The sequence below is a fragment of the Solea senegalensis genome, linkage group LG21 (genome assembly GCF_019176455.1).
Source record: "Solea senegalensis isolate Sse05_10M linkage group LG21, IFAPA_SoseM_1, whole genome shotgun sequence".
Lineage (NCBI taxonomy): Eukaryota > Metazoa > Chordata > Actinopteri > Pleuronectiformes > Soleidae > Solea > Solea senegalensis.
The window spans coordinates 2,896,361-2,922,937 of NC_058040.1; the positions used below are offsets into that span (position 1 = coordinate 2,896,361).

The 26,577-nt window shown below is 40.5% G+C and overlaps 1 protein-coding gene across 2 annotated transcripts; it reads left to right on the top strand.

Annotated features, from left to right (window-relative positions):
* The first annotated feature begins 300 nt into the window (after positions 1-300).
* zfyve16 (zinc finger, FYVE domain containing 16) lies at positions 301-25,792 on the top strand. Of its 2 annotated transcripts, XM_044012256.1 has the most exons (18): positions 301-482; positions 5,362-5,471; positions 6,104-8,175; positions 8,597-8,693; positions 13,343-13,519; positions 14,532-14,662; positions 15,226-15,442; positions 15,573-15,695; positions 15,847-16,002; positions 16,092-16,316; positions 17,412-17,494; positions 17,947-18,051; positions 18,683-18,833; positions 18,951-19,031; positions 19,212-19,374; positions 20,205-20,310; positions 21,131-21,307; positions 21,913-25,792. In XM_044012256.1, the coding sequence occupies exons 2-18, from the start codon at positions 5,402-5,404 to the stop codon at positions 22,069-22,071; spliced, it is 4,293 nt and encodes a 1,430-aa protein (XP_043868191.1). In that variant the 5' UTR covers positions 301-482; positions 5,362-5,401; the 3' UTR covers positions 22,072-25,792. The 2 variants fall into 2 exon arrangements, with proteins under 2 accessions (XP_043868191.1, XP_043868192.1); XM_044012257.1 differs by lacking the exon at positions 13,343-13,519.
* Positions 25,793-26,577: the final 785 nt, after the last annotated feature.

A 26,577-nucleotide genomic window follows, 5' to 3' on the forward strand; every position in this document is an offset into this window, starting at 1 on the left:
CTGAATGAGTAAAAGTCTTATCACACCTGTGTCCCCTGGGTAAAAAGTCACAAAACAGAAACCAATTTCCTCAGAAAGTTAAAGGCTATGTAACAGTATGAGCAATTATTCAGTTTGTTCTGACAGTTGGATTGATGTAAGCTTTGTATTGACTAAAATCAAACTAACATTTGTATTTACTTCAGGTTATTTACTTCTTTAACCATGAGTGAGTGACTAAACTTTAATCCTAGCTACGTGCAGTTTGTACAGTGGAATTATTGTCATGTGTGAGCCCCCCCCCCTCAGTCAACAGCCTGCGCAAGATGGCGGCTTGAGTGCATAACATCTCCAACAAAACTCCTCCAACTGTGCTGGCTTTCACTCTCACTGTCAACGCTGCGTTTCAGCTCAGAGGATGTGAGGACGTCCAACTTCTTATTTCGAGCGGAGGACGACCGTGAGCATCGCTGAACAGCAGTTATGGAATAAAACGCCGCCGGGTAAGAGACTCAGAAACAAACCGGGTGAACCCACTGACTGCGAGCTAGCTGCCATTAGCCCGGGTTCACTAGCAGCTAACAGGCTACATTTAGCTTCACCTGCAGCAGGTAACCACGTTCATTATCGACAGCTGGTTATAAGTCGGGGTCGCTCAGTGTGTGCGACGTGGGGAAGTGACAGTGACTATTAGCAACAACGGCTTCATGTGTTCATTTGAGCTCATTACCCAGGTCTGTTAGCTAGTTAGCTAGTATTTATTTATTTTTTTTAAGTTTACGTCTTTATACTGAAAATGTCAACACAGCAGCTCCACTAGGGTCGATTGGGAGTATTTATTTAAACGTCATTTTCATGTCGGGAGTCGGTGTAATTGTGTTATTTATCGTTGTTCCATGGTCCTCAGACTGAGCTTCCTCTGGTGGAGGAAAATCTCAAATGCTGTTCTTCTGTATATTCCAGAGTATGTGATCAGAGTAAGGCTGGGAGTGCGTAGGAAATAAAAAAAAAAACCAAACCCCATAGTAATAAAAGTCAACTTATAAATCGCTCCAATCTAATTTCACTATACCAGTGTTTGAAGTATATTTGAGGAAGAGGAGGATGTGAATAAATCTGCCTTCTACGAAAAGTCTGTAGCTGACTTCGCTCAGGCCTATTTACGCCACTGTAATTTAACGCTGGTGATAATGGTGTTACTTCAAGATCTCAATATTTTCTCAGGCAGTACTTGTTATAGTAAAGTTTGAGACCCACTGTTTTAAATTCAAATCCTGTATTGAAAAGGGAAAAATTACTGTTATGAAGAAATAACATGTTTACAATACATAGGATTTTTTGCACATATTCAAAATACTTTACCATAATAAAATTGTAAAATAAAGAAATCAAGATAAACACACAGAAGAATACACTTAACACTTTATGAATAAAATTGTAATCAAACATACCAGGGTAATACCAAAGTAAACATATCCACACATCTGAGGTAAAATATTGAAAGCAATATGATGATGATATAAAGTTTGGGGTTGCAACTATTACTTGATCAATGATTCATTGGTTTGAGTGTTTTTCAAATAATTAAAACAAGTTTTTTGATTTTTCAACTTATCAAATGTGAAAATGTTCTGGTTTCTTTGCAAAGAAATTATTTAAACTGAATCATTTGTCATAATTTCAGGTAGAACAGCGACCAACATTTACTGATATTTAATGGACCAAACAAGTAATTGGTTAATCGTCAGTTGAACTTAATCATTAGTCGCAGCCCTAGTTATGTTGAGCTTTTGATTATTGAAAATGATTTGCTGTTATAGTTTCTTTGCACATACACAGGTCTGCCCTGTCTGAGGTGCCTGGATTCTTGTGAAGTGTGATGGTTTGAGTGGTCCTCAGTAAAAGTGACAGGGAGCAGGAACAAATGTGAGATTATATTGACATTATACAGCTCTGCGTTGTCATACAGCGATACCTGTAGCTTGTCAGGTTCTGTGACTTTGGTTTAACTGCAGCTGTAAACATCAGAATTTCCGTGTCTAAGTCTCCAGTGCTTCCTCTAACTTGAAGACAAAGGAAAGCAGGAAGTTGTTTTAATAGCAGACATTTCTGGAATGTCAGATCAGACCTTTGATGACGGATGATTGATTTTTTTGTTTGTCACTATTTCAACAACGTAAAATTACTTTGCTTGTCATTTTTTTCTGAGCAGCTAATATTTTAAGACCTTGTGATACTCTTGTGTTATCAGTCTGTACATTTAAATTCATGGGTGTTGTTGTGTTAGCCCTGTTAGCACCATGTTATTAGTAACAGTTAACTGCCAGTGACCCCCAGTGCCTCAACACACCATCATGCATTACACATTTTCCCCTCACATGGAGACAGTTCTTACTTATGTTCCTGCGCAGAGCTTGCATGTTTAGAACATGTGACTTTTTGTTTGTCATCGCTTTCCCAGTCCTCAGGTGCACTGCAAACAATATTACATGTTCTTTTTTAAAGAAAGAAATCTGCTAATTAGGCATGCAGTTAGTGATAGTGAATTTGACCCGTGAATTTAACTCATCCTTTTTATATACCAGTTACACAAACCAGATGCAGCAGGCATCGCTTACATGCGCCCGGGGAGCAGTGGTGTGTGGGTAAAAGGCTCAGGGGCACCCCAGACCTTGACCTGTTCCAGTATTTGAACCGGCAACCCTCCGGTAATACACCCAATTCCCTTCAGCTTGTCCATAGGCTGATCATTAAGACCAGCTTGTATGCTTAGCCATTTAACAACTGTAATGTGCCTTAAAACTAGAAAGAACTGACCAAAATATAAGAACTTTGTGCTTATCACAAGCAAAGTTTTTTTGTGTAACAAATGTTTACTTAAAATTAGTTTACATTTTTTAATTATCCTGACTTTAAGACTTGTGCATTTGAACTGTATAATAACCAGAACTCGGCTCATAAAATGTTGTCATTTAGCAAATTCTCCCCCACTTATATCTGATAGTATTTCTTGTCAGATCCCATTTTCAAATGATGGCCGCAGTAAAGAAACCAACTTGGGTTGGGTGGTATACTGAGTTTTAAAATATATTTTTCTTGTGCTAAACTTGCTTGCTAAGATTATTTTTCTTTTAAGGCATTAACGGCGTCCCAGAATCTTTTTTTTCACCTTGGAAATCAATTTTTGCAGAAAGACAAAAACATACTGAAGATGTTTTTCCACTGCCGGCCATCTGAAGTCAGCCAGTGTTAGTCCCATGCAGCATGGAGGAGGAAAGTCACATGACACGGGGCACAAATAACAATTGCTTTTCAGTAGAGTCTTCATATTAATTGTGTTGTAGATGATTCTGGAATCAAAAATTGTGTCATTTAAGTCAAAGTGCAATCAAACAAAGCATAAACTTTTCTTACCAAACAGAAGAAACATAATTGGCTGGTGTTGAGTACTGATGCATGTTTGCTGACTGATGATAAGAAAGTCACATGATGCAGCACAATGAAACAGCTTTTCAGTCGTAGGGCTGAGCAATGTGATCTGTGATGACTTTTCCTGGTTTTAAAGGCTGTTGATAAAAATTATATCTCCAGTCAATATAACAGTAAAATAATTATTGTGGATGTTAATTTAAAAATGTTGCCCTTTTATTACTTTAAGAAGCCATAGAAATAAAAAGGATATTATCTGATATTAAATGTTCTAAGTGTATTTTAAGGTCATGTATTACAGATCATAAACGGTAAATATTTACAGTGTATTGTCACTCATTCTTTGAGAAGCACAAACATCTCAAAATGCACACAAGCTAACAAAGTAATACAAATAGACATATAAACAGTTATTATGTTAATCTGTCTGTGTTGATTAATCGATGAAAGCAATTGTCAGCTAATTTTTGAATCAATTAAGCAGTTTGAATGTTTTTTTTCCTAATTAAAACCACTTGATATTTCGGCTAGGGCTGGGTTGATTATATACGTGATAAAATCCAGGTGAATTATTGTTATCACACACGGCAGAAATGTGTGCGTCACCAGCCAATCAGAGTCTACCTTTTCCTCTGCCCCTCAGGTTTGTGAGTTTGGGGGGCATAAGAGCAAAAGAGCATAATGACCGAAAGTAAAGGCAAGGGCAGTGAAAGTGATGTTAGACATGACCTGCTTCCATGGAGCGATGAGTATAACTGCATTCAGCAATAAATACCTGTGTACAAAGACACAGCGAGTGCTAGGCTTACACACAACACCTGGCGCTCCTCCGCTGTGCACTGTTCTTATCAGCGGACAATAAAATCGATTCTGATCAAGTTGACAGACCTGTGTTTCTATTAAATAATATCATTTGCATAGACAAACTGATACTTGATGTAGAATAACAGATAAAGAATGGAATGAATAGTGGGTCATTGGATATAACTTCATTCTTCATTCAATATACTTACTTTGTTTGTAAAATGTGGAGATAAAAATCGAAATCAGACAATATGAGACAATATAATATATCCTGATCTTTTTTTGCCATATCAACCAACCCCAATTTTGACTTTAAAAGTACATATTTTCTGGTTTCTTTGCTTCATAAACACAAAAGAATAATTAAAGCAGAACTTTGCAACTCAGGCTACTCCCAGTCATGTGTGGTCCCTCGCTTGGTCAGACAGTTGTTTCCTCTTCCTCGTTTCACTCCCAACAACTCTCCATGATAACAAGTAATGCTATCACTGCCTTGATCTTAGAGGTCAGACCTGGGTGTGATGCGACAGAATAGCAAAATAAGCTGGCATTGGCAGATAAGATGTACCGTGAAACAATTCCTGTTTCTCGCAAGACCTCCTGATACCTCCGGGTCAGCAGCCCTGATCTTGCAAGGCTGTTTTTCTGCTAACAGACAGCATGGGGCAGTTGAGACCGGCCCCAAATTTCCACCACAACAAGACATTTAGTGACTGCAAAGCTGTTAAATTAGGGTAAATATCCTGCATAGTTCTGTGTTAAAACTGATTGATTTTGGTTTGTGGACTAAACGAGACATTTGAAAACATCATCATTTTGAGGTTTGGGAAACACTGGTGAACATTTTTCAGCATTCTCTAACATTTTATGGGCCAAATGATTACTCGATTAATCGATACATTAACCGATTATGAAAATAATCATTAGTTGCAGCCCTGATCAATGAGTTTTATTATGCAGAAAATGTTATAAATGCTGTTTCATTAGAGTAAACTTCAAAGCCAAGATGGGTTAATGTGTCAAGATGTGACCTAGATTCTTGCCTCCTATGCAAATTTATTACAGCTCTGCTCAAAGAGTCACGAGTTTGACTGTTTGAAATAAAACCTTTTCTTGTTTTATTACAATGTCTTTTCATTCCCTTTTTAGGAGTTGAAGGGCAGTAAGGAGCCCTTTGTTTTAGCCCAGCATGGACAGCTTCTTCAAGGCAGCTGTATGTGATCTAGACAAACTGCTTGATGACTTTGAACTCAACACAGGTAAATTCTACGCCTGCAACTTGAATCTGATAATTGTTTTGTCATGTCAGTGAATTTCTTTGGTCTGCATTTCAACCAACCATAAACCAGCAGTAGGACTTTATTGATCATTAAGGGAAGGGAACTTGGCTTATAACTTGGAGGGTTGCCAGTTCCAAATTCGTACAGGTCAAGGGCTGGGTGGCCCCCAAGCAAGGTGCCCAATCCCCATTGCTCCACATTGATTGGGTTAATTGAACTTCACCCACAGGGGCCACATCCAGTGTACTCCTAGCTGCAGAAGAGGGGGTTTATTTACACTTATTAATTTAAGAAATAAAAATTTGATACGTAACCTATAGCCACACATTAGGCAAAAAGGGGGCTGGTACTCCACCAGATCTCAACAGCAAGGTTCGGACTAATCTTGGGCTTCTTTCCCTGTACTTATACTTAATTCCCCTAACTATATTAGTGCTTTGTTTGATGTACACCCTTTGCTGGTATAAAATGTATTAATGAGATAAAAACTCATTAATATCCCAAGCAGTGGGGAAAATAAGACGATGGTGGACACAATCTTCATAAATATGCTGTATGATATTTGTATGAAGTTGACTGAGTTTTTTTTCCCTCTTTCTTTTTAATTACAGAAGAACTCGATAGCAAATCAGTTTTCCTGAAGCCCTCAGCATACCCTTTCTCCTCACTGGGCTCCCAGTCTTTATCCTTAGAGGCGTCCACTGTCCCACCAAGCCTCCCCGACCTCAATTCTCTTCACTATGGTTCCGCCACCAGCTGTCCTGACCCCCCCAGCAGCCACAATTGCAGCACAAGTGATGCAGAGGTCAAACCTGAGCCTCTCACCGGAGTGGACCTTCTATCCTCTGTGGATCACCGGCCGGCTAAAAGCTCTGCCCCTCCCTGCCCCGATCGAGCTCTGAAGCCTGTGTGTGACCTTGTGAACGACACAAGCTCTGCTATCCTTAACAGGGCTAGCAGCCATGATGCTTTCAGTGAACTGGACATGGTGGAAAAGCAAATGGAGGAGGAGGTGGAGGAAGAGGAGACCCTGCTTGTTGACTTTGACAGCCCCGTCGTCATGGAGGAGCAAGGGGGGCTAAGCCGGAGTTCTGGCTGTGCAGACGCAAACAAAGAGCAATCCTCTGCAGGGAAAGACGAACTGTTCAGTCTTGATTTCCATGGCCAGAGTGGTACGTACTCTTCCTCACTCAGTCTACTGGATGTTATTCTTCCTGCAGCTGTGGAAAGGGGCTGTGATTCCTCAGATGATCCTCCATCACCCAGTACCACTGAGTCAGCTAGCAGAGAGGACGGGGACTGTGAGGAGAGGGCTTCTTCAAACCATATGGTGGATAACTCTGCACACAGCTATGAACTAAAGGACACTCTGCTGGCTGCGAAGACCACAGAAACACCAACCTGGGTGAATAAAGACACAAAATTACAAGAAAGGTCAGATGAAGGTGAGGCAGAGTCTTCTGCAGGTCTTAAGTCTGGGGCCTCAGAGAGTGAACCAGTGGGCTTATCATGCTTACCGCTAGCAGTGTCCATATGTGGAGCTTTGGTGCAACCAAAGACCAGTGAAGAGGAGTCCGGACAAGCTACAGAGCAGCATGCTGAGGCAGACGTGTCTGAGAGCACAGAGGCAGACTCCCTGTCAGCACTGGAAGCCAGCGAGGATAGGTCCCGTTCAGAGGAGCTGGTTTACCCCTCGGTGCCGCTCACAGATGGCAGACTGTCACCAGAGGGGCATCATGTCTCTGTTCAACCTACTGCCGCTGCCTCTTCTACAAATCAGACCTCTGATTGCTCAGAACCCAGTCCAGTGGATCCTCCGGAGTTTGGCTTCGAATATCTGCCGGAGAGTGACCAAGCTGAGCTGTTGGTGACTGATGAGGAGTTGGATGCATTCTTGCAGACACACACAGAAGCCGAGCAGGCTGAAAGCATCTCCTATTGCAGCAGTTCTGGGGAGTGTTCTCAACCTGAAAGTTTGTTGGAAACAAATGGGAACTTCAACAGGCCCCCAGGTGAGGGTCTAAGCAGCTGTAGTCAAGCTCGACTGCAGGAGGAGGGTTTTGCGTCTCCAGAAAGTGACAGAATGTTTGTGTCTGTGGAAGGAAGTTTTAACCCCAGTGGTCCACAACCACATGACTCTTGTGGACCTTGCCAGGAGGAGCCAGAGATTTCTTCTGGTGCGAGACAATCTTTGACCAGCAACACTCTCCTGTCCCAGCACAGTAGTAGCCCTGATCAGCAGCATTCCTATGGAGGTGCAAGACCTAAACAGCTACACTGCCAAACTGCAAGATCTCCACCAGCAAGAGAAGAAGACGAAGGGGGAGAGGAGCTTCCAACTCTCTCAAAGGGCTCAAGTGCAGCCGAGTATGAAGAGGGTTCACCTATAAGCCCAAGTCTTACAGAAGAGCATTCCAGCATTACGGGTTCAAGCCTTATTTATGCCAATCAGGAGCCTCAGGATTACAGCGTGGAATATGATGAACTTTCAGAGCCCCCACCGTACCCTGGGGAGTCACCCACAGAAGGTACAAGGTCAGCGAACTGGAGGAGTGAGGAAGTGGAGGAGCTGGGCAACAGGCAGCCTGCATGGGTGCCAGATTCTGAAGCCCCCAACTGCATGAACTGCTACCAGAGGTTCACTTTCACCAAGAGACGACATCACTGTCGAGCTTGTGGCAAGGTATAAATATATTTCCTACCGTGGTAGCAGAATTATTTCCAGCACTTTAGAAAGAATACTAGTAAGGGCAATAGGTCTATAATTATCCATAATAAATCCCCAGGACCAAATATAGCCTGGTATATTCATGTAAAAAAACAAAACAAAAAACAAAGAGCATGAGTCAGCACTTCTTTTTCTAGATCCTCTATAGTCTCCACTGATTTGTGTGTCCTAAAGCTGGTGCTTAATCCTTCAAAGGCCTGTAACCGAAGCAGCATTAGACTGTTCCAGGATATAAGTCCGTTGGTGGGTCTTAACGTGTCCTGTAACCTGTATATTGCTTCACATGTGTTATTTATGAAGATCTGCTCTGCTGTTTGTGGTGGATTCCTCTTAACGCGTCTCTTTCATCATTATGGTCCTCTCTCCACTGTGGCAGGTGTACTGTGCCATGTGCTGCAACAAGAAGTGTAAGCTGAAGTACCTGGAGAAAGAGGCTCGCGTGTGTGTCCTCTGCTTTGACGCCATACATAGAGGTAAGACCCTAGTCTGGTTCGATCGGGGGCCTCTAGCCTCCACAGCTAACTCTGCAGCCACATGAGGAAATATCAAATCAGATCCAAATTTATACACAAGCGTGTCAAAATTAAATGTGTCATCATCATAAGAAATCACAGTTTGACCAAGTGTAATATCTTGAGTGAAATACGCAACAATTAGTTAAATAAGATAAAGTTTGTGATCATCGTAGTGAAATTAACTATATCTTTAAAAAAAAAAATTGAATAATAATGATTTGGATATATTGGATAATTATAATAATAGATACAATCCTCTGAGTGGGCAGAAGTTTTGCTGTATATCATTTTTAGTAGACGTATACATTTGTGACATGCTTTTCTTCTTCTTATTTATAATTTTGCAGGCTGAATACTGAGAGGTGTAATGCTGCCCCCCACAGTTTGAATTCTTGAATTCCATTACTTTTCTTCTTCAGCAAAGTTCAAAGTTCTTTATCGCAGATCTGTGTCATATTTTTATTTGCCTCTCTTGTTGGTGTGGAATAGGGGTGGGGAAAACCATAGATTCTTCGCACATCGCGATTCCGACGTAGACGATTCTGAATTGATTTACAAATGTCCAAATTCCAAATTCCGATTTATGGGAAGCACATAATGAAGAAGCTGAGATACATGTGGTGCTTTTTCACTGACAAGGCGATCCCGAAACTCAACAACGAAACCAAAACAGAAGTCACGGATCCTAGTTTGGCCGAGATCCTTTCTGTGTTCTTGTTCCCCCTGTGTGTGTCTGGGATTTTTTCGGTTTCGGTCTGGGATTACTTCGGTTTCCTCCCACAGTCCAAAAACATGCACTCTCCATGACCACTCCAAACTGATGTACACTACAGTTTTGTCATTCACCCATTCACTCACACTTTCATACAGTGCATCGATGTCACGCACAGCCGCCAGGAGCAACATGGGGTTAAGTGGACACATCAACATGTACTTTAGGCTAGCGGAGCTGGGAATCAAACCTACAACCTTGGAGTTGTGGGTTCTACCACTGAGATACCGTCGCCCAGATACGTTAAACTGCTCAGGACAGCACCTTTGTGAGACCTATATTATAATGTGAGCAAAAGAGACTTTGCTTTTTTACCTTTCTCTCTACGGGGCTCCCCCTACAGCTTTCAGATTACATATTCACTGTAAACATCCATCCATAGTCCACCTCTTTATCCTCACTGTCGTAAAAATTCACTGCTGATGCCCCCCCCCCCATTCCCCTCTGCTGGCCATGTGCATTTGTTTTCAACAGAGCCGCGAACACAAGCCATGGAGCCACATCCATGCCAGTTAGCATCTGTTCTACATGCTTCTGTGTTTTTCCAATTCTCGCCATTTGAAAAAAGCCTGTCTGATGTTTACTTGTGTGGCCCCTCGCTCGGTCAGAGAGTCATTTCCTCTTCCTCCTTTTCCCCGACAAGGGTTTTCTGTTCTTTTTTGCTCGGCTCTGTCATGATGAACGTCTTATCTTATAGCCTTATCTTATAGCTGGTACCTGGCTGGGGGGGTTGTGCGTGCGTGCGTGTGTGTGTGTGTGTTCGTGGTCCTGTGAAGCAATTCATGTTTCTCGAGAGACCTCCTGATTCTGAGGACTCTGGGTCGATGACCCTGATCCTGCAAGGCTGGTTTTCCACTAATAGACAGTTGGGGCAGTCTGCAAATTTCCCACAACAAGACATTTAACCACCACAATGACTCTGACGCTGTTTAATGAAAGTGAAAATACTGAACACAGCTACAGTATACTGAGAAACAGAGAAACAGAGAGAGTCATGTGGAATTGTGTGAACTCGTTTGACAGTGGTTTGAATATAACAAATATTTGTTGTGCACTTTTCAAAAGACATTTTCTGTACGAAATTGGCTCAGGGCCTTTCTTTCTCTTGTTCCTCCAAAACTATAATATAAAATTAATAATATTCATAAATAATCATGGCTTTATACTCTCTCAATTTAGTCAGAGTAGAAATAAAGTTCAGTTGGTTCTATTCCTGTACTTTGGATGCCTGTCTCAATGATAAACAACACGTTCGGAGAGGCACCTTTTCCTAGTTAGACACTGCAGCATGGAGAGGGAGGCCAGAGATGGGAGGGGGAGGGGGAGGGGGGTTTGGGATGAAGGGAGAGGGAGGAGAGTTATAGCAGGACACTGGCATTTGTCCTTGATAGTGTGTGTGATTGAGGACCCACCTAATGCAGTAGTGCTGTAGGTATGTGATGCTCACACGCAGTCTAAATTAGGAAGAGAGCTGGCAGGTGCTCGAGTAGTGTGATGTCATCCCTCTCTCGCCCCCCACCCCCTCCCTCTCTCTTATTTTCACTCGCCATCTCTCACATCCGTGTGCTGAGCTGCACGTGAGAATCGCCACATTCTCCCCAGCCTAAAGCTAACAGGCTCTCACGACTAACAACACGCATAGACTGGTAGAGCAGCTTCAGCAGCGGCTGGGATGCGAGTGTCTAAATGCAGATGGAGGAATAGATTTGGGCAGTTGGACTTTTTGTAGAGGGATGATGAAGATGAGGTAAGAGACGCCTGACTTCTGAAGTGTTACCACTGTGCGTCCTGCTGCTGCTGCTGGTTTGTTTACATGTGTATATTTTAATTGCACATTGCCATTTTGTCTTGCTTTTAACAGGGATGTTTGTTTTTAGTAGTGCTCCATGTGAAATTGCGTCACTTGTGTATTTATGTTTGCCTGAAGACCTGGATGACTTTTTGTGCCTCGTCATGTCTTCTTTTTAGAAAACCACGTCTTTTTCAAGGTGAAATCGCTTTTCTCGTGTTATAATGACGCTATATGACTTACAGGAAATGTATTTTCCACAAACAAGGCGGAGGATATTGGTTATATCTTTTAGGTGTTTGTACTCCCCCCGATGTGGCTGTGTTCCAGTATGCCCCTGTAAATCACGTTGTAGCCGCCGTCGGTACACAAACCAGATCAATGAAGATCTATGATGCTTAATCAATATAATGTAGACGAGTGCCACGTCAGCATTTTCTTTGAGTGCAAATAGAAGGCGTTAAGAAAGCATTCCAGATGGAAGCAGCTTTCCTGGATGACATATTTCCTTGTTAGCTGTAACTTTTTGCAACGTCCTATGTACGAGGACCTGCTATCTACTGTTCTTTATTCACTGATTAGTTGTTTCCTTCATAAAATGTCAATAAATGAGTGGTTTAAAATGTTGATCACTGGGTCACCAAACCTCCAGATGGTGACCTTCTGAACTGTCTTGTTTAGTCTACAAACCAAAGACATTAGCAGAAGTTCTTTTATATAAATGTAATCAATAATTAATGCATTGTTACCAATTTATTGTTTGTAATTGGTGCAGCCCTACTAGTAATAAGTTGTCTAGTTTTCAACAAATACCTTTCAAAAATGAATTTACAAATCTACAGATCTTGAACCATACAAACAATTTCTTAAAAATAATAAATATAAATCTGTTTTTATAATGAATTGAATAATTCATTATGAAAAGAATTGTTAGTTGCAGCTCTAATTTCAATCATTTGAATCATCAGAGAATTGAGGGAATCTAACAGGATGTAACATACTAGTGTTGGTCACTTACGAACTGACCATGTGTTTGAAAACAAAAGCCTGTCACCAGCAATCCCGCCACTAGATGGCAGGATTTGTAAACAACCTCGAGTGACATGTCCTGTCCTCATATCAACTGCTGCTGTATCAATTCCTTATGTTGTTGGGGCAAACTAGCAGACGAAGCAATAGCCATCAGTTTTAGGGTATAACAGAGACGTGTATATATACAGACCTTATACAGGTAGTGTTTATACACTTTGTTGGTAAATCATTTTGCTTTGTATACAAAACACAATGTTTGAGATAATAGTCGTTTTAAGGTTTGAAAAACACTGGTTAACATTGACATATGGGAAAATTGAAGAAATAATTGACAAATGAATCGGTTATGAAAATAATTGTTAGTTGTAGCTCTAAATATAACCTACGCAGTGTTTTCCTGTAGCTGTAGCCTCCACTCTATCCACATACAGCTACTAAAATAGTGTTAAGTATATAGTATTCATATTTTTCATGTATTCAGACTCAACTTAAACTGTCAACGATGTCGGTTTTTTGTCATATTGCCGGTACAATGTCAATATTATCATCAACAGATCTCTCTGTCTATGTTTGCTTGGAACATGAGGCCCCACCCGCCGTGTACGAGGGCTGAATTGATTGATAAATCAAGTCAAGTTGCCTGCAACTGAAGATAAAAAAGATAAAAAAAAAATGACCTGGATGACTTAGAAACTTCACAGCCGTTGAAGAAGTACTAACTGAACAAATAAGTTTCACCTGATGACAGCACGGATAAATGAAAGGATCACTTAAGCTTCCAATTCATCACATGTGTTAGAGTGAGCTACATTTTGTGGCAGTGGTTCAAACCCCAGTTCCTCTGTGTGCTAGTACCCTTGGACTAGACAGTAAACACCACTGACAGTGGTAAATGGTATGCATGTGCGGTATGAGTATGTGTGTGACTACAGAGGAGGAATTTTTTATCTATCTGATTTGATGCCTGTGTAGAACTGTCCACAGGTTTTAATAATCACATGTGTCTCTTTGTAGCCCAGGCCCTGGAGCGGATGATGAGTCCCACAGGTCCCAGCCCAAACCCCAATGTGCCATCTGAATACTGCAGCACCATCCCTCCTCTACAGCAGGCCCGTGCTGCCGGCACTCTAAACTCACCTCCGCCGACCGTCATGGTGCCCGTGTCCGTTCTCAAACACCCAAACAACGACAGTAATGATCACTCTATACTCTACTGTACACAGTAGCCGTGTCTCATTTCAGGGTCTAGATCCTGTGTGGTTTCGTTGTCCGGATGTTGTCAAAATGCATCACAGCAGTGCATCGCGCCGCGCCGTGGGCGTGTCCCAATTGCCACGGGAATCGTCGACTCTTTCTCGTTGCGGGCCGACAAATGCAGCCGACGTTTGCCCGTTTTTGAAGGATTCATTCGTGTATCCTTCACAGCGAAGGCTATCCCAGAAAGCTTTGTGCAGAGGCTTTTTTTCTTTCTTTTTTTGGGGAAAAACTTTATTACCAGGAGAACCTATGTTAGTTCTAATATTTCATGTCCTGAATTATCTACTCTGTAATAATCAATAATTAGAGGGTCGACTTGCATATTGTTGTTAAACTATTGCTGAACAATTCTATCTGTTCAAATCATAGGGAAATTGTTTCTCTTGTCCATGTTTGTCTCTCAGCATGAGACACGTCCAGTGTAAATGAAATATTTAAATTATTAACTTAATCACAAAACTAATAAACTGGTACAGCACAAAAAGTCACTTAATGCTACTACTATAACTTCCACAACTGTGTTTAAACATACAATATATTTTGAATATGTTTATTTTACATCAGATATGTGTACATTTTTGGATGTTTTGGCCGATTAGAGCTTAAATCAACAGTCAGACTTCAAGGGGCAGAAGAACTGCGATTCAGAACTTTGAACTGTAGAGAGCAGCATTTAACCTCTTGGTGTACAGGCTGGTGGATTTAATGGGAGAAGAAGAATGGAAACCTGTGAGTTCTATGGGCTAGACCGTCTCATTTCAACAGTGCATGACTTCCGTCCCCTCCTGAGTGAGCAGCCGACGGAGTCTTCTCCTCCCTAGGCTGCACACTTCACAGGACCCAGACCCTGAAATGAGACACATCTAGTGTGTACTTCACTGGTGGGAAAGTCTCCTTCCTGACTAGAGTGTTTAAATGACCTTCTTTTTTTTCTACGTTTGGTCAGGTTGTCCTCGCGAGCAGAAGCGCGTCTGGTTTGCTGATGGCATTTTGCCCAACGGAGAGGTGGCAGACACAACCAAGCTGTCGGTGACGAGCCGCAGGAGCTCTCAAGAGTTCAGTCCAGACCAGAATACAGTAGGTGATGGATATTATAATCTCCCTCTTTATGACTCCACAAGCAAAGCCAGCTCGCTATCTTACTTTGAGAAAGTTACAGTGCCTTCTAATGATATCACATTTTCATGTTCAGCTGTCGATAACACATTTGTGCTAATGCATTTACCATTTAAGCAATTTTGAATTGAGTGACATATTATTCCCTGGACTTCCTCACCCTCACCCACTTCTTGCCAAGCTCTCCCCCTCTCGGATGTACAACAGTGCTCCATACAAAACATTGGCCGAGTGCTGATTGACTTTTACAATGTACGTTTTATTTTGTAGCATTTGAGGTTGGGTCTTTTGCACGATATACATCACCCACCTTTAGTCTTACCGTTCCCTTTCATGTCTTTCAACTTTAAACAGATTATAATTGTGCAAAAAAACTAGCAGGGTCTCTGATGACTCTTAAATGAGCAATTTCTCTGCTTCACTGGGATTTCTACAAATAGGTTACACATATTTCATGATTGTAAGGAGTAAACGTCCTCTATAGTTGGAAATGCTACAACACAGATGTACTCTCTCCCTTTCAGCCCAGCCCAGCGGGGTCAGAGGGAGAAGTCAGTATCTCCTCCTCCCCCGAAGCATCTGGAGCAGTAGAGGTGGTTCGACCTCCGGTGACCGGACCCTGGGATTACGGCCTACTTTCCGGAATCGGCTCTTCAGTGAAGAGGGTCCCCAGTCTGCTACCAGACAACAACGATGAACTCCCTCCTCTGCTCTTCACCACTGGTGCGGATGATGGAGGAGGTGTGTGTTTATTTTGTGTTTATGCACCTCTCAGAAAAAAATAATAATAATTTGGCAAAAATGTATGTATCAGTTATTGGACATGAAAATGTGGTTGACATGGCCTGTGACTGCTTTTTTCTTTTGTTAGATGTGTTGGTGGAGGACAGCCCTGCCCCATGCCAGATTCTGCACTTGTTAGAGGATGGAGGACCCCGACCTCTGACATTTGTCCTCAACGCCAACCTGCTAATCAACGTTAAACTGGTTACATGTGAGTAGAACGTATCTTAAAACCACAAATCATAGCTGTTCTCTGCGTGCATTGCACATACAGTACATATGGTGTATAACTGAGAATCATGAGTATGCCCTCACACACCTTCACCGTTAACTATTTATGATGTTTTTGTTTTGTTTGTCAGACTGTGGTCATCAGTGCTGGTGTTTTGGCTCAAACGGTCTGCAAGCTCTGGGACAGAGAGAGCTGGTATTTTTGTTGGAGTGTTTGCCAGAGGAAAAAACTCTTCCCAAAGACCTCTTCACACTCTATCTCACCATTTACCAAGACGCCCAAAAAGGTAGAAACGCCATTTATTCTAGCTTTTTAACAACGGCATGTTTTCCTCGTGAAAATAAAGACATACAGAGTCCGTATTCTCTGTCACAGGGAAGTTTGTGGAGGAACTGGACAACGTGACATTCACAAGCAGTTTCCTGGGCAGTAAGGATCACGCTGGGATGCTCTTCTTCTCTCCCACCTGTCAGCCTCTAGATGGCCTCACTCTCCCTCCTCAACCTTTCCTGTTTGGCCTTCTCGTTCAGAAACTGGAGGTGCCCTGGGCCAAGGTCTTTCCGCTCAGGCTGCTCCTGCGGCTTGGTGCCAAATACAGTGGTGAGTTAAATGTTGTTGGCTGACTTTCACCTTGTATTTAAACCTGAGACTATTGGCTTATTTATGGTGGTTCTCCACTACCTGGTACCGGTGCATTATTCCATAATCGATAGTAGCTGGTACTTTTTTTCCAAGCGAGCTGAGCCAATATGCATGATGTCGTCAGCCTACTGGCCACTGATTAGTCAGAGTGTCGTCACAGAAAGAGGCATGAGCAAGACGTCCAACACAAGAATCTAACCAAACAATGCCAAACTGAAGATCAATTAAAAAGACTTAAAAATCCTGAAAACTAGTGTTAATCTCCAATATTTAGCAAAGGAAATGTCTAAAATCTCAATATTTAACCTTTTAACAGAGGAGCCTGGTGTATTTAGCAACAGCACTGCTGAAAGCCAGCGATCACGAGCCGCATCACAACTCCTGCCATGAACAAATATTAATAACTCTATACTTCTAATGATTCAGTACACTGTAAACAACTGAAAACATTTCTAGCAAAACTTATATTTGAATATTCATGATAAAGCCAGTGAAGTAATGCAGGATTCACTGGGTGTTGAGCTAATGAAATGCATTCAAAGACCCTGGTAAATTTAATTTCTAGCTAGTCCACTAAAGCTGGCTACTCACTACACAACTTTCAAAGCCCTTACCGATTTTGATTCTGATACCTTTTCCTAAAAAATATATATTTAAAAGAAAAAATGGGAAAATAATAGTCAGATAATGTAAACAAACACATTATTACACATTATTACCTAATAATTGTTTTATTCAAATAGTACAATGGAAACATCACCTTTTTTAAATCAAACCTTTTTTTTTATTGTTGTCCATTGTTGGCAATACCAGGTGATAACATTGTAGTGACATGTCTACATTTAAAGTGAAAATGCTATGTGTTTGATGGCTTTACTGTGAAACAAATATGACCCATGTTTTGGTGCTGGAAATTCCAAGTTCCTACTACAAATGGAACGCATGGCAACATTGTAAATATCTTTTGAAATGAGTTGGATTATTTGGTCACAATGTTGCTAACCCTGTTGCCTTAATGTTCATATTAACGTATAAAATGTTCTCTGTTTTCAGTGTATCCCACTACGTTGACGAGTGTTCGTTTTCGGGAGTCTGCGTACCGAGAGACGGGACACACCATTATGAATTTACTCGCCGTAAGTTCTACAACACGACCACATGCAGAAGATGGATTTGTTGTTGTCAAAAATTGTCAGCTTTGGAAATAACAATTTTGACTGATGAATGGGATGAAAAGAAAACATCACTGAAACACAGTCATCTTAATGAATAAGTCATAATTTACTTGAATTGTGGGTTGCCTCTAACTGAAATAGTGCTGCCAGTAACTATTATTTTCATCATATATTAATCCATCACTTATTTTTTGGAATTGAATCGATTAGTAGTTTGGTCCATAAAATTCTAGAAAATATGATGAAATCTGAGAACTCAAAATGATGATCGTTCCTTTTCAGTCGGTGCACTCGAGCCGACATTCTTGTATTCACAGACTGAAATGTGTATTTTCTTTTTGGCAAATTGCATGTGTTTTATGTTTGCTGGCAGCCATTACTTGACTCGATCTCTCTGAAATGTTTGTTCCCAGGACCTGAGGAACTACCAGTACAGTCTGTCAGTGGTGGAGGGCCTGACCATCCACATGGAGATGGGCCACAGTTACATCAACATTCCCAAAAGTAGCTTCAATGAGGTACGAGACAGCTTTAAATGAATAATTCAGATTTCTGCAGAAACTTTAAATATTTAATTGCTAAGCGTGAGAGAAGATACATGCTGTCTTCATACTGTCAGAGACATTCCATCTTTTCCTCCAATACATTTAAGACAGTAACAGCATGTTGTGTGTGCAGCAGAGGTCTGGAGGGTTTTCTGTCTTCTTTATTCAAATGTGTACATTATACACATACTGCTAAAAATGCAATTATAATTCCAAGTAATTTATTATTTAGATACTTTATGTTTGCATTTACTTCTTAAGTAGGGCCGGGTGATGATGTACTTTTTTATTTATATAATTTGATTAAATATACACATACATGATCTTGTAATACACTGCTTACCTTTCATTTCAGATAATACCTGGTTTATTTCTTAATTTCTTCATTTATTTCTTTATTTCTAGTTAAGTTTGTCTTTATAAATGCCATGTCATAATTACAGTGTTTGCTACAGTACACGAGGAAATGCACATTCTCCAAAATAAAATAATTAAAAAGACAAAACTAAAAAACTCTCCCTCAGCTTTTATTTTTACGCACACATCTACAATTTAAAGACTGGTGTAGAGGTTTTACTGATGATGTTTTAACTGTGTTCCACAGATGCAGAAGGTGGTAAATTCATCTAACGAGCACGTCATCAGTATTGGAGCCAGTTTCAGCTCGGAGGCCGACTCTCACCTGGTGTGCATTCAAAACGAGGACGGTAACTACCAGACCCAAGCGAACAGCATGCCTGGAAAGACCCGCACAGGTAGGAATCGATTAAACACTGCTTAATCCTCTTGTGACAGATTAAAGCAAACGAAGGACGAGAAATGACAGTAACAACAGACAGTTAACTCTCCGGTGGTGTTGTGTTCTGTTGCAGTGACCGGGGCAAGTTTCGTGGTGTTCAATGGAGCACTGAAGGCCTCCTCAGGCTTCATCGCAAAGTCCAGCATCGTCGAAGGTATCATTGTTGACTTTCATTTCATCTTGTCAAAACCATGGACCATGTTTAGAGCACAGTTGCTGTTTTTTTTAGGGAACTGACAAAGATAGGTGTCATTTTTGATTTATTCTAATTCTAATTGTAAAATACTCAACTGTTGCTTGACTTCAGTAAGTGGAATTTGTCTTTCTCTGTCAGATGGACTGATGGTTCAAATCCCTCCTGAGACCATGGAGTCTCTGCGTTCTGCCCTGAGGGATCAAACAGACTTTCACATACCCTGTGGCAGGAACGATGGAGGGCAGCTCCGGGAAAACGTCACTGTCCGCTGGGTCGACTGGAGTTCACCTGTCAACACGGGGTAACGGCACACACGCACAACTATTTACACACACTTGTGCAATATGTTCTACCACTCGCTGAATCCTGCTCCCCATCCAGGGAGTAAAGTCAGATCGGTTCTCCCCTATTTTGTTATTTATGGAGTTTATGGAGCGGGTGCTAATCAGGTTTTCCAGATTGAACAGACTTCCTGAGATGTTCATTACTGTAATATATATATATATATATATATATATATATATATATATATATATATATATATATATATATATATATATATATATAAACAAAAAATGACAGGGAGCCATGGATGTTTGGATATGATCAGCCTTTTGTGGATCTTGGATTTTGCCTGTTGGAGTTGCTGTTTATACTGTGTTATTTTGTTGTTGTTATAATAAAAAGTTGGGGGTGTTGATAGTCGGTGTTGTGTACATTGTTTTTAACTTGACTTATTATTAGAATTAGGTTCTATTTTCCATTATAGGTTTGACCACATTAGGTAGAAAACTGTCCTTTTTTATGTGCTGCTACAGGTTCAGTTTCACTTATTGGCTGAAGTTAATTTATGTGTTAACAGCTTTCATGTCAAAGATAGTTATTGTCTTCTTTATTATTATTATTTTTAGGAAAGTTTTAAAACAGGCTTCACATTCAAGGCATTTCTGTGTCTGTTATGGTTTTTTTATGCTACAACATTTGCACGAAATGTGCATTTGAATTTGCATCATCACAAACATGACTGGTGGAAGAAACTGAAAGTGCTTAGAACTTTAATACTGTTATAAAGAGCTGCTTTTATTTGATCATCTGAAATGTGATGTTTGTGACCATAATATTGTCCTCTAGAAGAACCAGTGGTGTGGATGGCAGACCCCTGGATGGAGTCCGCAGTGTGAGGATGCAGCAGGACACAGAGTTTGAGTCGGATGGTCGAACCCTCACATGCACTGAGGTGAATTTCTCTTCTCTGAGCTGATGGGTTTAATCTGCATTGTGTCTTAAAACTAACAGACATTTATTGGTATTTAAAAGTTACGCACTAATGCTTTGATCATTGTAAAGATGGCATCCTTTTCATTTCTTTTTACTGAGCACTAATTCCATAGAATTTAGTTACGTCGGTGCTCGTTCTTGCAATGACAGAGGAAAGTAGATGTTCAAATACATGCACACAAACCCATAGATGAGTCGCAGGAGATTGCTCAAGATTCATATGTATGTTTTAAATAACACGCTTAAAGGTACAGAGTGTAGTAAAATGTATTGGTGAACGTTCCTGTTGCAGTGTGTTAGAGAATCTATGTAGCCTTTGGTTACCGTCGTAACTTAAAAGATGTTATGTAACCTGGCTCCTGATAAATATAAAAGGATCCTTCTGGGGGAATGAAAAACATTAATTCATACAATGATGGTATACAATGGTGATTATACATGTATATAAAAATTAAGAGTAATTATTTTATCTTCAGATTCTGATTAAATTAAAAATAATTACACCTGAATTTTATTTTTACACACTAGACCATAAAATTAAGCTTTAAATAAATTACCAAACTTTTTTTTTTTTTCAATAATTTGTTTGCCATTACAAAGTAATGGCTAGAAATTTGCACAAATTTGCTCTTGTCACTTTTTGCATTGTGATTTAGGTCACTGGAGTTTGCCATCTTTAAAAAGTGAAAGAAAGTTTGGGAAACACTGGTCTAGGTAATTTATGGAAAACATTAAAAAAAACACACCTAAAAAGATTTCTTACCTGAACATCTCCCCAGGTTTTCTACCAGCTGAAGAGTCCTGACAGCAGCCTGGTGTCAGTGCTGTCGTCCTGCAGTGTGTTTCAGAAGGAGATGGCTCTGGCCGCCTGCAGTGCTCTGACTCCACACCTCACTGTTCTCACCTCGAGTGGCATCAACTCCATCTCTCTCCGCGTCTCCACGCAGGCTGATATGGTAGGAGATACCACACCCGATATTATATTTACCCCGAGTGGTATGATCAAGAGCAGTTAATGACACTCCCAATCTGTCCTTAATGTGACACGTGTGTCCACATTCTGTATTCTATCCTCAGGACGCATCTGCTGACCACCAGTGGTAGTTTTTAGTCATTCATTTATTTTTATTATTATTTTTTACATAAATGTATGACGGAGTATTAGGGCCACTTTGAGAAAAAAGATTTGAGATTAAAGTCGTAACATTCTAACCTGTTGTTTTAGAAGAGGAGAGTTGTTGTTGTTGTTGAATTTGAGCTGGTCTGGTTAACGCGTAATGACACAGTGATGCATATGTTGTGCTTTCAACATTCAGTTGTGTTAAAACACTAAAATATTCTTAGTTTATTTTTCCGATTATGGCTGTTTCATAATCGATTCATAATTGTTCATGAGAATCAAGATGAATTGGAAAATAGATTCTTTCTTCCACCTCTGTAGGACATGGTTTAATGGCAGGTTTTAACAGTCGTACTAAATGTTGTCTGAATGTGATGTGATGGGATCATCGTGGACAGATGCTAATACCAGGTCTGAAATTGTGTGTGTGCTCGCTCTCAGGTGGAGTACCAGGCTGGCTCTGGAGGCAGGCTCCTCCCTCAGCGCTACATGAACGAGCTGGACAGCGCTCTGATCCCCGTCATCCATGGAGGTAGTGCTAGCGTACCACAGACCACCATGGACATGGAATTCACCCTCTACATCACACACACCATCTAATGCACGCACACAGGCACATTGTCGAATAATTCCCCGTTTATAGACGGTGGCTGAGCACAGACAGAGAAGCTGCGTGCTGTAGCTGGACATGCTAATGCAGCAGCGGCTCGCAGCCAATTGCTGAGGACATGTAGCTATTAGCACTGTGTTCCTATAGGGACGTAAACTGATATGAAATGGGTCTTCTGTGGAGGAAGCGGTGTGTGTTTGTGCGTTCTGTGCTCACCAAAGCTGCTTTAACGCAAGAAGCCAAACACTAAACAAAGGGGACACGACCAAATGCAACCAAATCATTCACAGCAGTTTCCTCGGATCTGCCTTCAAGGGTCCCTGCTGGCCTCTGTCAGCACGGAGCACCTCAGTAAATGTTTCCCACTGACACTCGATGGAAATGTCTCTCACTGACTACATTTTAATAAGTCTTTATTGAATTAAATGTTGTCAAAGCGAGGGACATTGGTGACAAGAGCATTCACGACTTCATGTGATCCGGTGCTGCTGTACAGCCACTTTTATATCAGGCTCTGTTCTACAAACAAAAAACTAATTGCATAACAGGGATGAAAAGAAATGTAATCTCGCTTCCTTTCAAGCAACGCTGTTTTCATCTCACTGCTTTTTTGTGACACTGCAGAGGAAAATACAGGCTTTTTTATGTTCTTATTCTAAATCACTGTGTTCACACCCCCCCTTTTTCTTTTTTTTAACACAACCAATGCCTCCTTTTCATGAAGCAGTGCCCCTTCATGGTATCTGATCATAGCATAATCAACACCTTTACAATGAACCACCTTTGTTTTTGCTGTCCTGTTGGTCCAGGTCCCGGTGCGACACTGAAATACGATCCACCAAGTTCAGTTTCAGTAAGAGAACGATCAGTTTAAGGCACAGCTCTTTGTTAGAGCTTTGCAAACGTGCAACTGCGGCAACCGTTTTACCTCTGGTAGCCATGACAGTATTTATATAGTACAGACAAAGTCATTATACAGAGTGACGAGCATCATTCTTTTTCTTTAAAAATCATTAATGGCATGAATTCTCTTAAACCATCAGTTCATACCACTTTAAAGGACCAGTGTGTAGGATTTAGTGTCATCTAGGGGTTAAGTTGCATATTGCAACCAACACTCTATCTTGTAAGTGTATGTAAGAAATTTTAAAGAGGAAAAGACACTTTATTCTGTGACTTCATGAAAGAGATAATATAAAAAATATGACGGGTCCAAAAAATCCCTGGTTCACAAAGACTGGATTGGGACCCAGAGATGGGTTGCAGGAGATGTTTTTTGGGTCCCTGAAGAAATGTGCATAGTATTCTCAAACCTTGTAGTTTTATGTGTGTAAAAAAAAAAAACATGCATCAAACATGTCTTGAAATTATTTGTTTACCAATTAAAATAATTTAAAAAAGGAAGTAAATCCATGTGTAGAAAGTTTGGGAATCATTGCAGTAAATTACTGGAAGCATATTTGTAAATTTTTGCTGTCAATTTATTTTCACAGAAACCCCTAAATTTGACATTGGGTAGATTATTTTACTTCTGCACACTCACACTCTACACACTGGACCTTTAAGAGGAGATATTAGTTCATTTAAGTGGTTTGCTCATGAGGCCTCTTGTTGGAGTTCACTGACCACTCGGTTCAAACGGGCAAAGGTGAAGTTCTCTGCCAAGTGTTTATCTTCAAAACTGAATGGGCCTGCTTTATTCTGGACTTTTAGCCATGATGAGGCTCCTGGAAGACACCTTAATTAATGAAAAAACTGTTTGTTTTTTTCCATAATATGTGTTACTCTGCCAGCATACTTTCACCATCTTAACTTTCTCTCTGCCTGTTAGTCCATGAGCAGCCACTTCCCCTTCTCATTGCCTGCCAGTAGAGATGTCACGATTACTTGATTTCACAATTAATCGCGATATTAAACGCTAAGGTGTATATTAATTGTTACGTTTCCTCAATACCGTCAGAAAAGATTATGCAGGAAGCCCGGAAACATATCGGTAGTTCAGTGCAACTCAAATGGAAAGAAAACAAAGTTACACAACAGCCACGCGTTACCGCTCGTGTTGCTTTGTTTTTGTTCCGTGCGAGTTGCAGAATAGAGCGGTTCCCGATTGTTAAAGTATGGCAGCGGAAGGTGTCATCGTGGATGACAGCGCGCCAGCCTGCATCAGGCCGCAAACAATTTGCTGTGAAAGCAAACTGCGGCTCTGTGCGCCAGAGTTAAGGCAAACACACAGTCACTGGGTTAAATTACGTTAATGTTCAGCAATCGTAACATTGAATTGGTAGGAAATGACATGTTAGCGTGTCATTGGCAATCAATTGTTTATGACACGTGTTCGCCTTTCAAGTTAAACGGCATTCACTTAACGTTACGTTATACGTAATGTGTCCGTTTAATTTATTACACATTTATTTGTGTCATTGTAATTCAAAACCACATAAATACATGCATTTTATATCTGACAGATAAATTATTAAAACGATAAAAATAAATTTAAACGTTTGGTATAGATGACAATTGTTGACTTAAATCATTTAAATTAATAATTGTTCCTATATAATAGTTTAGTGTTTTTGATACATTATTTTGTTAGGTTGGAATCAAAATATATAAATAAATGAAACTTTAAGACCTATAAGCATTGTTCATGTGATTTTACACATAGTAATGTTGTGAAATCAATTAACGCATATAATTGTAATATCGTGATTAATTCTCTGACAGTAATCGTACCAAGAAAATCTGTAATCGTGACATCCCTACCTGCCAGTATTTGTCAGTCCAAGCTCCAAAACCAATTTGTCTTTACTTCAGGATTGTGTCTCTAGAATGATATTCATTGTTTATATTCTGGTAAATTCTTATTCACGTACCTGAGAATTAGATGAAAAGATGGAGGACAAGTTAGCTTAGCATGGAATTTGCAAAGTTTTGAACTCTACAGTAAGCTTTGTCTTAAACAGCACCTCGATCTAAATGAATGTCAGTTTAAGCTCCGGCAAAGGTCCTGTAGACATGTAGTTGATGGTTTTTACTATATTTGTGTATCTACTGACTAAAATGAGCTTAGAAGCCAGACATGAAGTTTCCACTTGTATCCAGCTTTAGCATTAAGCTAAGTTAATCATCGAGCGCAGATGTTCTCAGTCATTTTCTTCCTCAGGTACTGACTGGAGCAGAAATTTCAACTCTTTACTGAATAGTGAAAAAACCTCAAAGAGATGTTGTTTTTATGTTGTCAGGTTACATCTGTGCATCTCCACAGCTGCTTCAAAGGTGCAAAATGTCAGACGCACTGCTAGTACGTCTGACCGAAACAAGCGGAATGCATCACCTGGCATGCAGGCGCACTCATGAGGACATGAAAAAGAACACGTTATGTTGCGTTTGCATCGAGTTTTTCACAAATTCAGGAGAAAATGGTTTTTCCTCTGAAGCGAAACCACAAAGTTGCCTTCAACTCGAGGCTTTGAACCACATTCTGCTTCTACTGCTGGCTCATTATTAGCTGTGTTCAAGTGGAACTCGCTATCTTGTAATTACGGGAGTTGGTGGACAGGGCGATCTTTGCTGACGGTCAGATTTTAAAACTTAAAAACTTACTTTGCTATGCATTTACAGATGTACTACTTGTTTGCTAGCATCTTGTGAAGCTGAATGTTGCATACTGCGCCTTTAAGCCACTTTAAAGTCATAAAACGGGACATGGCCGATGTGTTTCAGTCAATCTGGTGTCAGTCAGGCTTTTAATTGAATTTCCATCTTTTCTTCACCAGCTTCTCATCTTTGCTATACTGCCAATGTCCTCATACCAGTGCTGTGGTCACAGGAGGATGATGGGGTTAATGAATGAATGAATGAACATCTTTCTTTGTCCAAACAAAGCAGCCAGGTTACCATGCACTGTTTGATGTAGGCTTGTCCAAATGATCAGAAGTAAGCATGTCAGCTTTCTCTCACACACACACACATATATAAGATATACCATAGCGATTGTATGAATTATTTCTTTTTTTTAATATTGAAGAGTTATTTTTTGAATTGTTGGTTTAAAAGTTTAAAAAGAAGAATGAATATTTTTGATAGGACAGAGGCCACATTCATTTAGCAGTTTGTGTAGCAAGTTCCTCAAACAGAGAAGGAAAAGAACACTTTAGTGAATGAAACCAGTCAAACACAGGTTTCTGTCACTTCCCATAATGCAATGCAGAAAGTGCTTTCAATTAAAAGACACGCGCTTAATGAAAACTCATGCTTTTTTTAATGTTAAAGCGGCTGTCAGTAATTTTGGCTAACTTCCTGTCCGTTGCTCCCAACGTCGTCTCATTCATGTGTTCACATGCAAACAGTCTGAACACATGACCAGTGGAGGACCGCCTCTTTGTGGAGTTCTGGTTCCTGACTGGATGAAGGTGTTTTGGGATACTGGAGCTTTCTTTATATCGTTATAATGCCTGATCACAACATAAAACTGAAGTAGCCAATACAAACATATG